At 39.2% G+C, this 13,532-nt stretch overlaps 1 protein-coding gene across 2 annotated transcripts in view; it reads right to left on the bottom strand.

Annotated features, from left to right (window-relative positions):
- MAP3K7 (mitogen-activated protein kinase kinase kinase 7) overlaps positions 1-13,532 on the bottom strand; it is an 82,819-nt gene that overhangs the window by 27,431 nt on the left and 41,856 nt on the right. Inside the window, exons 9-12 of one of the 2 annotated variants that reach the window (XM_075554762.1) lie at positions 11,535-11,610; positions 8,878-9,008; positions 8,247-8,376; positions 5,593-5,673 (exon numbers count right to left, since the gene is read on the bottom strand). In XM_075554762.1, the coding sequence (XP_075410877.1) occupies positions 5,593-5,673; positions 8,247-8,376; positions 8,878-9,008; positions 11,535-11,610 (418 nt within the window). The remainder of the gene's footprint in view (positions 1-5,592; positions 5,674-8,246; positions 8,377-8,877; positions 9,009-11,534; positions 11,611-13,532) is intronic. The other variant, XM_075554763.1, reaches the window with a different exon arrangement.

Below are 13,532 nucleotides of genomic sequence, written 5' to 3'. Positions count from 1 at the left end.
GCTGTTAGCCATGGGTTGCATCTTCATTTGGTTGATGGCACAGTATCAATAGTTTACATTAGGGTCTTTGCACTGCTAACCCAAGACTGACTGGGTAAGATAGTACCAGGTATAAGGCATCATGCAAAAAAAAAAAGATATAAGTGTGTGTATGTATGTGTATATGTGTATATGTATATATGTATGCATATATATGTATATATATCATATTAAATGAAGGGGGAAGTGCAGAGTGGAGACCCAAGGCCCAAGTGTCGACCAATGGAGATCCCCTCATAGAGGGGTTTAGGAGAGGAGATGGGTTAATTAGGGTGTGAGGTAGTATCGATGAAGAACACGGCTTTCCCCCGGATCCTGGATGCTTCCTCCCCCCAACTACCATGATCCGAATTCTGCCTTGCAGGGCTGGATAGGACAGAGGCTGTACACTGGTGCATATGAGGGTTGGAGGTACAGGGAATCCAGGGTGGATGATACCTTCAGGACCAAGGGTGTGAGGGACGATGCTGGGAGAGTGGAGGGTGAGTGGGTTGGAAAGGGGGAACTGATTACAAGGATCCACATGTGACCTCTTCCCTGGGAGAGGGACAGCAGAGAAGGGGGGAAGGGAGACTCCGGATAGGGCAAGATATGACAAAACAACGATGTATAAATTACCAAGGGCATATGAGGGAGGGGGGAAGGGGGAGGGAGGAGGGGAAAAAAAAGAGGACCTGATGCAAGGGGCTTAAGTGGAGAGCAGATGCCTTGAGAATGATTGGGGCAGGGAATGTATGGATGTGCTTTATACAATTGATGTATGTATATGTATGGATTGTGGTAAGAGTTGTATGAGTCCCTAATAAAATGTAAAAGAAGAAAAAAAAAAAAAGAAAAAACAAAAACAAACAAAAAAAAATCCTTACAACAATAGAGTATATGTGTGTGTTTTATTTGAAAACATTTTAAAGTATGAAAGCTAAAAAAACCCAAGCATTTTAGAAAAGGTGTATTTGTACTTTGCCAATAAGTACACACAAAAATTTCTGAGACATATGAAAGAATAACCTATTAATGGAAAAATGGATTTAAAAAATGTGACACATATGTACAAATGGAATACTATGCAACAATAAAGAATGATGAACCTCCCAAACACCTCACAGCATGGATGAAAATGAATGAAAATATGTGAGTAAACGAAGTTAAGAACCAAAGGGCAAATATTGTGCAAAACAACTATTATAAAAAGCCAAGAATAGATTCACATACAGAATGAGCTATTTTCAATGGTTACCAGGAAATAAAGAGGGAGGCAGGGGAAGTACTAGCTGGAGAGTAGACTGGGAAGTTGATGTGAGTTGATTCTGGTGAAGGGAAAGGCAACACACAACATGGGGTAAGTCAGTACCCGACTAACGGGAGAGACTGAGAGGTGCGCACGCACGCGTGCACACACACTGATTAATGGCTTCACATCTATACAGTCTTATAAGTAAGTAAATATATTGGTATCTGTGCTACGTAAGTGAGACAAACAGACCAGAGTTACTGGTCTGAAGGAAATGAGAGGAACTCCTGAGACTATTGCCCCAAGAGAAACTGCTAATTTGAAACTTCCGACACTCTGGGAGAACACCTTCCAGACACAGGGTGGATGGAATCATACAACAAGCAACACAATCCATGAAGAATGTGCTCCTTAGAAAAAATCTTATCGTGAATAGGGGAGGGGTGTGTGGAGTGGAGACCCAAAACGCATTTGTAGGTCACTGGACATTCCCTTACAGAAGGGTCTTGGGGAGGAGATGAGCTTGTCAGGGTGCGATGTAGCAATGATGAAACATTCAACTTTCCTCTAGTTCCTAAATGCTTCCTCCTCTCCACTATCATGACCCCAAGTCTACCTTACAAATCTGGATAGACCAGAGGATGTGCACTGGTACAGATAGGAACTGGAAACACAGGGAATCCAGGGTGTTATGATCCCTTCAGGACCGGTGGTATGAGTGTCGATACTGGGAGGGTGGGTTGGAAAGGGGGAACCGATTACAAAGATCTACATATAACCTCCTCCCTGGGGGACGGACAACCGATAAGTAGGTGAAGGAAGATGTCGGACAGTGCAAGATATGACTAAATAAAAATTTATAAATTATCAAGGGTTCATGAGGGAGAGGAAGTGTGGAGGGAGGGGAAAAATAAGCTGATACTAGGGGCTTAGGTGGAGAGCAAATGTTTTGAGAATGATGGGGGCCATGAATGTACAAATGTGCTTTACACAGGGGATGTATGCATGGATTGTGATAAGAGTTGTATGAGCTCAAAAAAATTAAAAAAACGAAACAAAACCAACAGTTGCCCCAAACCAAAGATGAGAAAGTGAGGCGGGCATGGAAACCAGACAACTAACTGGCAACAGAGACTGAAGGGAAAAACAGGGATTGTTCAAGTATGTTGCAGGACCTGAAGCCAATGCCACAGAACAATCTGGATGCCGCACTATTGATTGGGAAAACTAACTTGCTGTTTAAATGTCCACTTAAAGCACAAGAAAAGTATTTTCTTAAAAAAAACAACAACAAACAAACTAAAAAACTTCAAGGCAGTTCATTCCAAGAAGTATATTAAACTGAATATTATTTAATTTGATGAATGGGAAATATTATTGAAACTATTTATCCACATCATATAAAAAAGTACAGGTGTGTTTTTTTTAATGATTGGAGTTGGGTTCCAATATTTACTCATTATCAGTCTGGAGATAAGAAGTATTTCGTAATACCACAGAACTCTTGGGAACATACCTTGATATAAACAAAATGAAATAAAAACTAGACAGTATTAACAAATTTGAGGCTTTAAATACTTTCCTTCTTAATAATTAAAATGACCAAGTAGGCCATGTAAAATATTCTCCAAGGGTGGATATTTTTATGTTTAGTGTAAAAAAACATGATCTAGGAGCAAATTAATGTTGGGCTTTTATAGCTAACAGTTTTAATTTGAAGTACTGTACTTGAATTTTTTTTTTGAGAGAGCTTCTTTTATTAAACAAAAAAACCAAAACCTTATGGGACCACAGACATATATATCTTCAGTTGGGCATTGCTTGAACACAGTGAGGCATAGCTGTATTACGTTCTCAGACGATTCTTTAGGGGGTGGAAAGACCCAAGTCATCTTATTCTATAACCACTCCCTGTATCACTGTCATTTCCCCCCTCTAGTTCTCAAATTAGCCCATCTGTCTGTTATTGGTTATATTTGGTTCAACTGTACTTGAATTTATTAAAAAGGTGAAACTGATTAGGATCCCGTTCAAGAAAAATAATCCAGTAATAATACACAATTAACTGTATTACTAAATATTTTCATTGAACAACATGTTGCTTTGACAATTAGGAGAATTAGAGTTTCCTGACTCCATAATGATTCCATATCAGAATGGTCCCCCCCCCCCCCCACCCCGGTTGAAGCGTTTTCCTTCTCTGGATATTGCAGAACAGCAGCAAGGCAGAATCGTTCTACCTTCTAGGACTCACACAAGAGAGGAATACAGATCTGACGTACAGTCAGAAGATCTGGGCAAAAGTGAGTTCTGCCTGAGTGACTCTGGACTAATCATGCAATGCCATCAGACACTGCTTATACTCGGGCATAATCTGAGCTTATCAGCACAGTTTTAATGCAGTTTTGTGGTAAAATATGTGCCTCGGCTGATATTCGGGTCGGCTTATACTTGAGTATATGTACTATATTAAAAAGGGCATTCTTTTAACTGATAAGCTGGCTACATGGCTGTTATAAAGGCCAATTCCCCCTATTGGAGGTCATAGAGCCTATCTAAAAAGGCCTTCTAAGCCTGGGCCTTGTGACGTTTGACGCCGGCTATCTTGTGCACTACATTATGTTGACTGAACAGCACCTCTGCTCTCTACCCACTGAATGCCAGCAGCATTGGCCAGTTGTGACAACCGAAAATATGTTCTAGGCATTGCTGAGTGGCCCTGGAGTACAAGTTCACTTCTGCTCCATACTGTTACTCTGTCCTCCCTCCCTATTATCTGGAACAGTACTGAGTATAGTCTGTTATTGAAAAAAAAAAACAAAAAAAAACAACTACTTTGCTTTGATATGTTTTCAATGGTTACGCATAAGAGCTGTGTTAAGATTAAGCTGCCATTTATTTAACTGTTCCTGAGTTCCTCAAATACGCAAGGAAATCACTGCCTGGCAGCAGTACGTAAGCTTAAATGTTGCTCTTTTTGTAGCCAAGAATAGGATGTTCTTAACCTCGTCCCTTTTCAGCAGGGTGGCAAAATGACCGCAGGTACTTTAAACTGTTCATGACTCAATAAATTAAACCCCCCTGTGAGAGCTAGGCTAACACTGCACAGCAGGAGTGACAGTGTTCGAAAATAAGATAAATCTCTTTGATCATCAGCCTAAAACTCATTACTCTTAACACAAAAGAGCTTTGCACAGACAAGAAGTCCCCAGAGAATTATGTAATTTATATTTGTATCCCAGTTCCTAACCAGTGGAAATGCTCAATAATGGCTTGTTCATATATTTACACAGCACTTTGTGTAGGGCAGTGACTCACACACTGCTAATACTATCAATTTGAAAGAAAAACATGGTTTCTCTGCTTAGTTTTCAGTTAGTAGTAATACAAGTGATGCTGAAAGTACAATGACAGACAACTGAGGTTCAAAGAATTCATCAAATCACACCCAGAAATGTGTATGAGAAAAATCATGTATTCGTTATTAAAATTTATGGCTAAATTAAGAGAGGATCAAGGAAAACCTAAAGCAGAGGAATTAATAAATCACAGTCAGGATAATATATGAGCCAGCCTCACAAGTCAAACATGCCATTCACATTTCTATCAAGTGTGATTTAGATCCACCTAAGAAATGACCATTCGAAAAAAAAGGCAGTTTATCTCCTTGGGACACTAAAGTACCTACCATGTGTAAGTTTGGTATAAAAACACAACCTAGCTTTGCAAAAAGATTCTCTTGAAGATAAACAAGAATCTGAATAGACCATTTATTTTACATGATTCTTTGGCAAGATACTTTGCAAAACAACAAATCTCAAGCAATTTCACTTGGTTTTTGTTTTCTAGGCTAAAGCAGATGGAACTTTGAAAAACTCTTCACCCAACTTTGTATTTCACTTGCAACCAACAGAAAGAGACTTGGAAAGAAAGTTTCAAGGGGGAAATAAAGGAACCAAGGAAAACAGAAAAAATGTAAGCAGACTTCTCTTCTTCCTGCTGGGTGCAAACAAGGCCTGGGTTCAGCGCTTGTGCTCACAGGAGATGGAAGATGCTGACAGAAGCCTGGGTTAGCACCTTCCCTTCTGTGAAAAGGCTGACTTCCCTTTCTATTTCACCCTAATCACTGGACAGCTGAGGAATTTTGCAAGGCCACTTCAGTGTAGATAGAGGTATAACATTTCAGTCCAGCTCTGTAATTGTTGCACGCAAGGTATCAATTTCCATGTTATAAAAACTGGAGCAAGAAGCATTTTTAAAAGAACCAGGGATTATTATTCCGGTTTCACAGCTATTAGACCAGCTCAGGTGCTCTATGATACCTGATACGACGATCTCAGGGACATCCAGAATGTTGCCAAATGAAGCGGTTTTACGGTGGCCCCGTTTAGGCTTGGAACAGGCTGCAAAAACACATATATACAGTATACATGCAAACAACCACAAATAGGAACACAGAAAATGACTAGCTACAAAACAGAATGATCTTTAGTTAATAATGTGTCATGCAGAACGGCATGCAGCACTATCTACCTTTTCATCCATGCTGAGAAAAGCCGTGATTGAAAAGCAGACTACCGATACAAGACATCTGACACACTAGTTTTATTAGCAAAATAAAACAGGACAGACACAAATGAAGCTGTTGGACATGAAGCTAGATTTCTAATGTGCTCACAGGGACCATCTACCTAAGTGAAACCACTGATGTGCAGTGAGAGAATGGAAGGAAGAAGGAAGAGAGGTTGAGACATTTCTATTTTCATGATACACAGAGATACACACACACATTCAAACTGTTTCTTGAAGTATGTTAGAGCAAAATCAGTGATTGATAATCATTGATTCAAAGTAAAAAAGTCAATTAAAAATACTTCCCTCTAATAAACGATTTCCTATAGCTTTTAAGGTTTAGCATGTATTACTGCTAGGCATGATTAGTGTTGAAAGTCTGGGGAGCATGAACTTTTCAAGGGAAAAAATTCACTACATATATATAGATTATGTATAAGTCCAAGAATGCATGATAGCAAGTGTTCTACACTTAGGCCAAAAAAAAAAAGGGAATCATTTTAATGAGAGTGATTACCCCTTATAATCTAGTGAAATATTACTTCTGTAAGTAATAATAAGCCAGGCCTGACTTGAGAAATGCTACTAGCAAAGTCATGAAACAACTATCCTAATTCTACATGTTGCTTTCGGGTAGTACTCCAAATCGGGTAGGCCGATCTTGAATGACAACTCTGAAGTGAAAATGGGCCCTCGCAGTAAGGGGGTTTCGCCTTGTGTGTACCAACTGTCTGACATTCCATAGAGATGGTCCTATTTCAGGAGACACTTGTGACTCATGGAGAGAGGGGCAGCTTGTTAGTGGCTGGTTACCTACACTCAACCCAGTAACTTCCAAAGACCCAACCATTCTGAAGGCAGAGACTGCTAATTCCCTGCCAATCTCAGCAGCTCCACTCCCATAGGGTCACTATGAGTTAGAATCAACTCCATGGCTATGAGTTCGTTTCTTTGGAGTTTCCTTAACAACAGAACCTTGATGCTCTCTACCTGGATATAAAGTACCCTGAGGCTCTCTACCTGTATACACAAAATCAGTGGGCCTCTGCCCTTGAAGCTATGAGGAGACACATGATCACATTATGTTGGCCAGTACCAAGTGAGTGCGATTTGTTAGGTAGCACTTCTGGGAGAGTTACGTGAAAAAACTTGACTGTGTGCACTTTCCCCCCCTTCCTTCTTCCTGGTTGCTGCTGGAATGTGAATGTGATGGACACAATGTGACTGGACCTGGATCACAATGTGACTTTGAGGATGGAAGCTATATGTTTGCATTTGTGTGAAAAATGAACCCAATGGGCTAAAAACTGTTATTTTGGATTTCCATTATATCTCATTCTGGAGCTAACTGATAAATTCAAAAACTATGATTAATTGAGGAAAAGAATGTATAGAATGATGGCCCATGATATGGCTCAGAACAGTATTACAGTAAAGAGATTCAAGTATAATTATTCAAAAAGTGTAATTAAAAATAACACCTAAAAAAAGAAACACATGGTTAGCTAGGTTAAAAAATATCTATATATACATATACATATATATACAAATAGACATGGAAATATACATGTATACACATGAAAACGTTAAGGGTTTATCTCTGGGTGGGGTAATTCCAGAAGGATTGTTTGTCTACATTTCCACAGAGTCTACAACAGACATGCACTCATTGCCATCCTCAGCTCCGCTCTATTCTGCGAGAGCAACAACAAAAGCCCAACCTGAGCCCGCATTGCTACAACAAAACCTGGTTAGAAAAGAAGGTTTTTGGTTCACTCTGGGAACACAAAATGTAGTTGTTCTGTTCCTGACCAGAGCTTCCAGGAGGAATCATTTAAGAACTGGTAAGTGAAATTAAAATACAAACATTCAAGATCTGTTAAAATTACTATGAAATTTCACTTTTTTACAACTAAAAACCAACTTAATTCTTTGTGCTGGTGGGAGGGAGGAGAACAGGCAGTTAAGGCTGGGTCAAATCAGATTTGGATCCAGAGTTTATTTTTCGGTCAACTTCAAAACAAGAATGTTGATATTATTTACATTCTGCCCCAAATTGGAAGACTCATTCAAAACCCTCCCAAAGCGACTCCCATTCTGTTATGAAATTTTAAATCTCAATTCAGTACACATTCTAGCTAAAAGAATTACCTTTGCTAGAAAGTATGATTAGGAAGATATACTTTATGGTCTAAGTAATACTAATCATACTTCCTTTATTTGGAATTTGAAATAAACCATTTTCCTGATTTGCTAGAAAGCTTTGTTGTATATTGTAAGCCTACTTCCTACCTTACATAAACGAGATACGATATCCTCCTTGCTCAAACAACAGAAACCACTATGCCAAAATAAATCACGTACACTTGGCTCCTTCCCCTCGGGGTCTTTGGTGCACATGTACCTGTGCTTGCAGCCATCCGCGCTTCCATCTCAGACATGTCCACACTCAACCTCTTGCCCTCGGCGGTCGGGGGCAAGCTCTCCACACTGCTCCCACGGGAGGCTCCCAAGCTTAAACGGCCAGATTCACTCTGTTAACGAATTAATGAAGAGCTTAGGTTTAGGAATCCTGGGCAGCCTAAAAGGAGAAAGATGTCAACTGAGATTTTAGGGCATCCTACCTGCTCTGAAAGAGAAAGGAAGTTTGTAGGGGCAAAGTACAGGTGAAGGAAGGGAGGCGGCGATACTGCCATGATAAAAGGGCAATCACTGGGACTGCGAGTTGAACACCCCAATTATTAGTTAACCTAAATGCCTTTGGTATGAGGAAGGAAATCACTTTGTAAAATATTTGAAAACCACCAAATGTGTGTGTGAGCAACAGTAATGAATGGAAAGATATCGGGAATCTCCTTTAGCTAGGTAACTATGCAGGCAAAAAAATATCCCGATTACATTTTAATGATCAGCAATATCGGTCAGGATGATCATAGGAAGGGAATGATATGAAAGATGGTAAATTTCAATTAGTACAATATTATGACTGCCATATAAGGTTACCATATGATTTTACTTTTAAGAACATCACAAACCTGTTGCTTTGCTTGATTTTTCAACAATTTTGATTCTAAGCGTTTAATAGTATCATTTGTGGCTGGAAGTTGTTCCACATTAGTGTCACTTTTATTACTGGTGTTGGTAGAAGTGATGTCCATGAATGAACCTAGAGGCAGAAATATCTGTGACTTTATGTTGCAAATAACAAATTCCACTCTATTTATAGCAAAGTATAAACAAATACATTTTTCAAAGTACTGATGAGATAAGTGAAAGATTAAGTTATTTAATAATACATTTACAAAAGCTAATAAGATAATCAAACAAACCCATCTTAAATGAAACTTAGAGGAGCCAAAATACCTCACAAGTCTTCGTGGGCAAACAGTTAGTGCTGCTCTCAGAAAGAAGGGAGAGAAATGGGGAGGAGGAATATGCTGTTCATACATTCAACAAATATCTACTATGTGTACGCCATTTACGAAACAGCAGTAAGTCACACAGACAAAAGCACTTGACTCCATGAAGCTAACACTAGCTAGGAAAATAGGTCATAAGTGGAATATATAGTATGTTACATAATCATGAAGTATTTTTTTAAAACAAGAGGGTGGGAGGAAGAGTTGGCTGTAATGTTGCCATTTTACACAGAGTAGCCATGGAAAGGCTCCCTGACAGCCTTCCCCAAAGTGAGGAAGGCGCACAGTGTACAGGTCTCTGGGGAAAGAGCCATGCTGGCAGAGGGAATGAACATATGCAAAGGCAGTGAGCATGGAGCTCAGTCCTGAGAATGGGGGAAATCTTCAACAAATAGATGGTATAAAAACCATGATACTGGATAAATCACAAGGTCAAGTGAAAAGGAGAAAGAGTTTGGGCACTCAACATGTCAAGGTGGGAGGTATGAGACATAACCAGCACAGGAGATGGAGAACAAGTGACCAGAGAGATGGATGATAGAATCTAAGCCGAATGGCGTCCTGGAGAAACAATGAAGAAAGCTATTAGAAGGAGAAAAGAAGGACGTGTGTCAAAAGGGACCGGTCGCCAAGTAAGATGAGCAGTGGCAATCTTTTGCCAGACTGAGTAATATGGAGATCAGCGGTGACTTTGACCAGAGTTAATTCGGGAACAGTGATATAAAAAGCCTGGGTGAAGTAGGCTCAAGAAAGAACAGAGAAACCAGGAATTTTGATTTTACATATATGCTGTTGGAAAGATAAAGTAGTAAAGCTAACCTGAAATCTGATGGGGAGAGAAGGGGCAGAAATGGGAAGAGTAGATGGGACGCCATGGACAAGGAGAAGGAACAAGAGCCAGCATAGTTCCGTCTTAGTACCAGAACAGAACAGAAGCTGGTACAGGGGCAAGTAGGTGGGCATATGTCGCCAGGAAGCCTGTAGAATTCCACTTCTAATCAGTCCAGTATTCTTAAGGAAACAGCAAGCAAGGTCAGCCTAGAGTGAGCCAAGGTGAGAAGGTGTTTGAAATCTGAGGAGACGGGCTGAAGTGTAAAGCAAGTCAGCGAAGGGAGGAGAGAGTAACTGAAGGGAGATGCAGTACAAACTCCAGCAGCTAAGCCCTGATCAGGGACAATGAGTGCACGCGGCTCCCGCTTCGTTCAGATGCACTGGTGCAGGCACGGCCAAAGTGAGCGTCACATGTCTGTGAGGCTTGTGCTGTTTTAGTTTAGGTTGGAGAGCAGGGCTGGGAAGCAAGGATTGCTTCCAAAGAAACCACACCAACTTATTGCAGAGCTCAGTGGAGTGAGGGCGGGAGGCCCCTGAGATGACTGAGGCTGCCTGAGAAGATGAAAAAATGGCCGACGGAAACAATATGGAACGAAAGCTTAGACGGTGAGAAGCCAGTGACACAATTTTAGACATGTGTTCTTTAGAATTCAAAGCAGCAAGTAAAAGATTTTCCGTAAAATTACATTTTGCGGACTACCTAAGTTGTAACCCAGCCTTAAAATAAGTACTTCTTGAAGCAGTGGCAGGGAAATAGGCCAATTAAATTTTTTTTTGCCAGAAAAACAGATTTTCTAAATCTAAAACATTTCTAATTTTTTGGACAGGAAAATTATGGTGAGAACAAAATGCCATTTAATTCCTATAAACTTGATATAATAATAAAGAAACCTTTAAAATGTTATACATGTTGAGAAACCGTTTTCCATTCTCCTTTTCTGTTAGTTACCGTGGAGTGGACCCAGACTCACAGTGACCCTTCCATGCTGGGCAGAACTGCTCCACAGGGTTCACAAGGCCTTCACCTTCAGAAAGCAGGTCTCCTGTCCTATCCCCTATCTTTCATTTGAGGATCACAGACAGACAGATCCCACCACCACTCCAGGTTTTTAAAAAGTTGAAGATATTTTAGCTAACATATAAATTAAGTCAGCTTTAAAGAATTAAGAATGGTTTTCAAAATACAATATCCAACCTTTAAGAAATAAATATATAAGAATCTCATGACTTGGAAGCAAGTCTTTAATAACTCGAATCTGGGTAACTTCATGAAGAATGATGCACCTGCAAACTAATACTGCACTCAATCATATGAAATGAAGGAATTAAAGTGCAAATGGAGACATCATTCACTGCTTCTTGATTATAACTTCATGGAAATTGAGACCTCCCCATCAAAAAAAACAACAACCGGTTATCACTCTTCCAATCGATTCACTTACCTGTACTGGTGGCAGAGTTGCTCTGTCCTTCATCTGAATACTGATACTGTAGAGGCTCATCTGCTCCTGGAAAGTACTATATATAAGAAGAAATATCACAATTAAAACTTTAATGTAAATCAAAATCTGTCAAAATAATCTGAGGAGTACATCTGAATTATATCCTTGTTGTGGAATTGGACCATAGCAAAGATATTGCTTTATTTTTCCAAAGGCATATACTAAATTTGCAGAATTTTTTTATTTTACAGATAACAAAAATGTTACTGCTTTTGAATTTCAACTGTGACCAATGCCATGTACCTACCTAAACATTTAGTTTACATGGAGCCTAGATGATCTTGAAGAAAATAGCAAATATTTTTCTAGAGAAACATGGAATTAAGCAAATGTAGTACTCCTCATAATTACATGAAACACATTTATGTTGTCATAGCATGGCATAGCCTGAAGGTTGTCATGCTGAAGATTTGTTTGAGAACTGAGGCTGGTTACCAAATAACTATGAGAACTTTCAAAGTATGCGTACGTTTTTTATAATCGATATGAGGATAGATTATAAATTAATTTATATATCACAAGGTTTTGCATGACCTGACGAGATAGATGACCTGCATCCTTAGCCACTCTACAGGGCCCAGGGTTCTATGTATAGCTGGCACACAAAAATTACCTATGCTATTTCTAACAGAGAATCAAAATCTCTGGCCAATTGGGAAATGATAATAACAGTGTATCTTAAGATATGAAAGCTAATTCTTCACCAGTCTATATTTAAGGGAAAGGGAAGATGCTTAACCTAAAAAAATTATGCTGAAATTCAGGCACTTTCATAAATATGTGAACTTCTTAAAGTCAAGGGACCACGTAACTGATTTTGTTAGTATCCCAAACTCTAGAGGCCTAAAATATTTCAAATAATCATAAATTACCAGACAAGGAAGTTATGGCAATTATTTCAAAAGGCTTCACCTAATTTTTAAAAGTGCCACAAATCCTAGAATAAAGTTTTTAATATTTTAAAAGCAAATTGAAACACGCACTGAAAAACACAATGAATAAAGAAAGCACTGCTCTGCTGGGGAATAATGCCAGCGGCTGCTCCTGACATCGTCATCAGCCAACTTACACAGACCTTTGACGGTGGTTTTGTCCCGTGGTATCCTGTTTACTATATATTAATGAGTCATTATCATTAACTGAATACCAGAAGGCTGCTTCTCTAACATACACCTTTCTCCCTAAGGCCAAATATAGTCTTCCTTGCAGAAAGGAATACAAAGCCAGCACTTCAACAACATAGTTGGGGTCATTTAAGGGACAATGGTGATAAAAGGTGGCCTACGTGACTGTGAAAGGAGATGTGTTGACAGTGTGAGCGCTGAAACAAGAGACAGAGCATCATCTTGTTCCACCTCTTGGAATTTGTGAAAAGACCCCACTGTTTCTCCTTCAAGCATACCTTGAAGAGTCAATTTTGGAATTATAGGTAAATTTTAGTAAATAGATGAATTCACATATACAGAACCCACAAATCATAAGGGTTGACTATATTTCCAAACAACATAAAATCACCTATTCTAATGTGTCTAGAAATACAACCTCTCTGCTGCTCTGTAGAAATGACTGAATGCTTGATGAAGGTTTGTACTACAGAAAATACAAAAGTTACATAAACTAATATCTCAAAATTACAAGACACATAAATCCTGTAAAGGCTCTAGAGATCATCTAATTCGGCTTCTCTCATGCTGTAAATGAAGAACCCAACACGCATATTGGTCCAATAATATTTGGAGTGAAAAATAAGGACAGAATCCTAGTCTAGCCATTTTTCTATTATAAATAATTATTTTCCTGTTTTTGAAAACAACAATTTCTTCTCTGATTATGAGCAAAGCTTATCCACTCTGACTGGGAAAGGATAGGAGAAACAATGATAATAATGACCAATATTTTAAAACCTCATCAACATCAATTCATCTCCAGTTGCACTAA

This window comes from Tenrec ecaudatus, chromosome 7 (genome assembly GCF_050624435.1).
Source record: "Tenrec ecaudatus isolate mTenEca1 chromosome 7, mTenEca1.hap1, whole genome shotgun sequence".
Taxonomy (NCBI): domain Eukaryota; kingdom Metazoa; phylum Chordata; class Mammalia; order Afrosoricida; family Tenrecidae; genus Tenrec; species Tenrec ecaudatus.
Note: the sequence above shows the minus strand (reverse complement) of the source record. Positions and strands in the feature narration are given on the sequence as shown.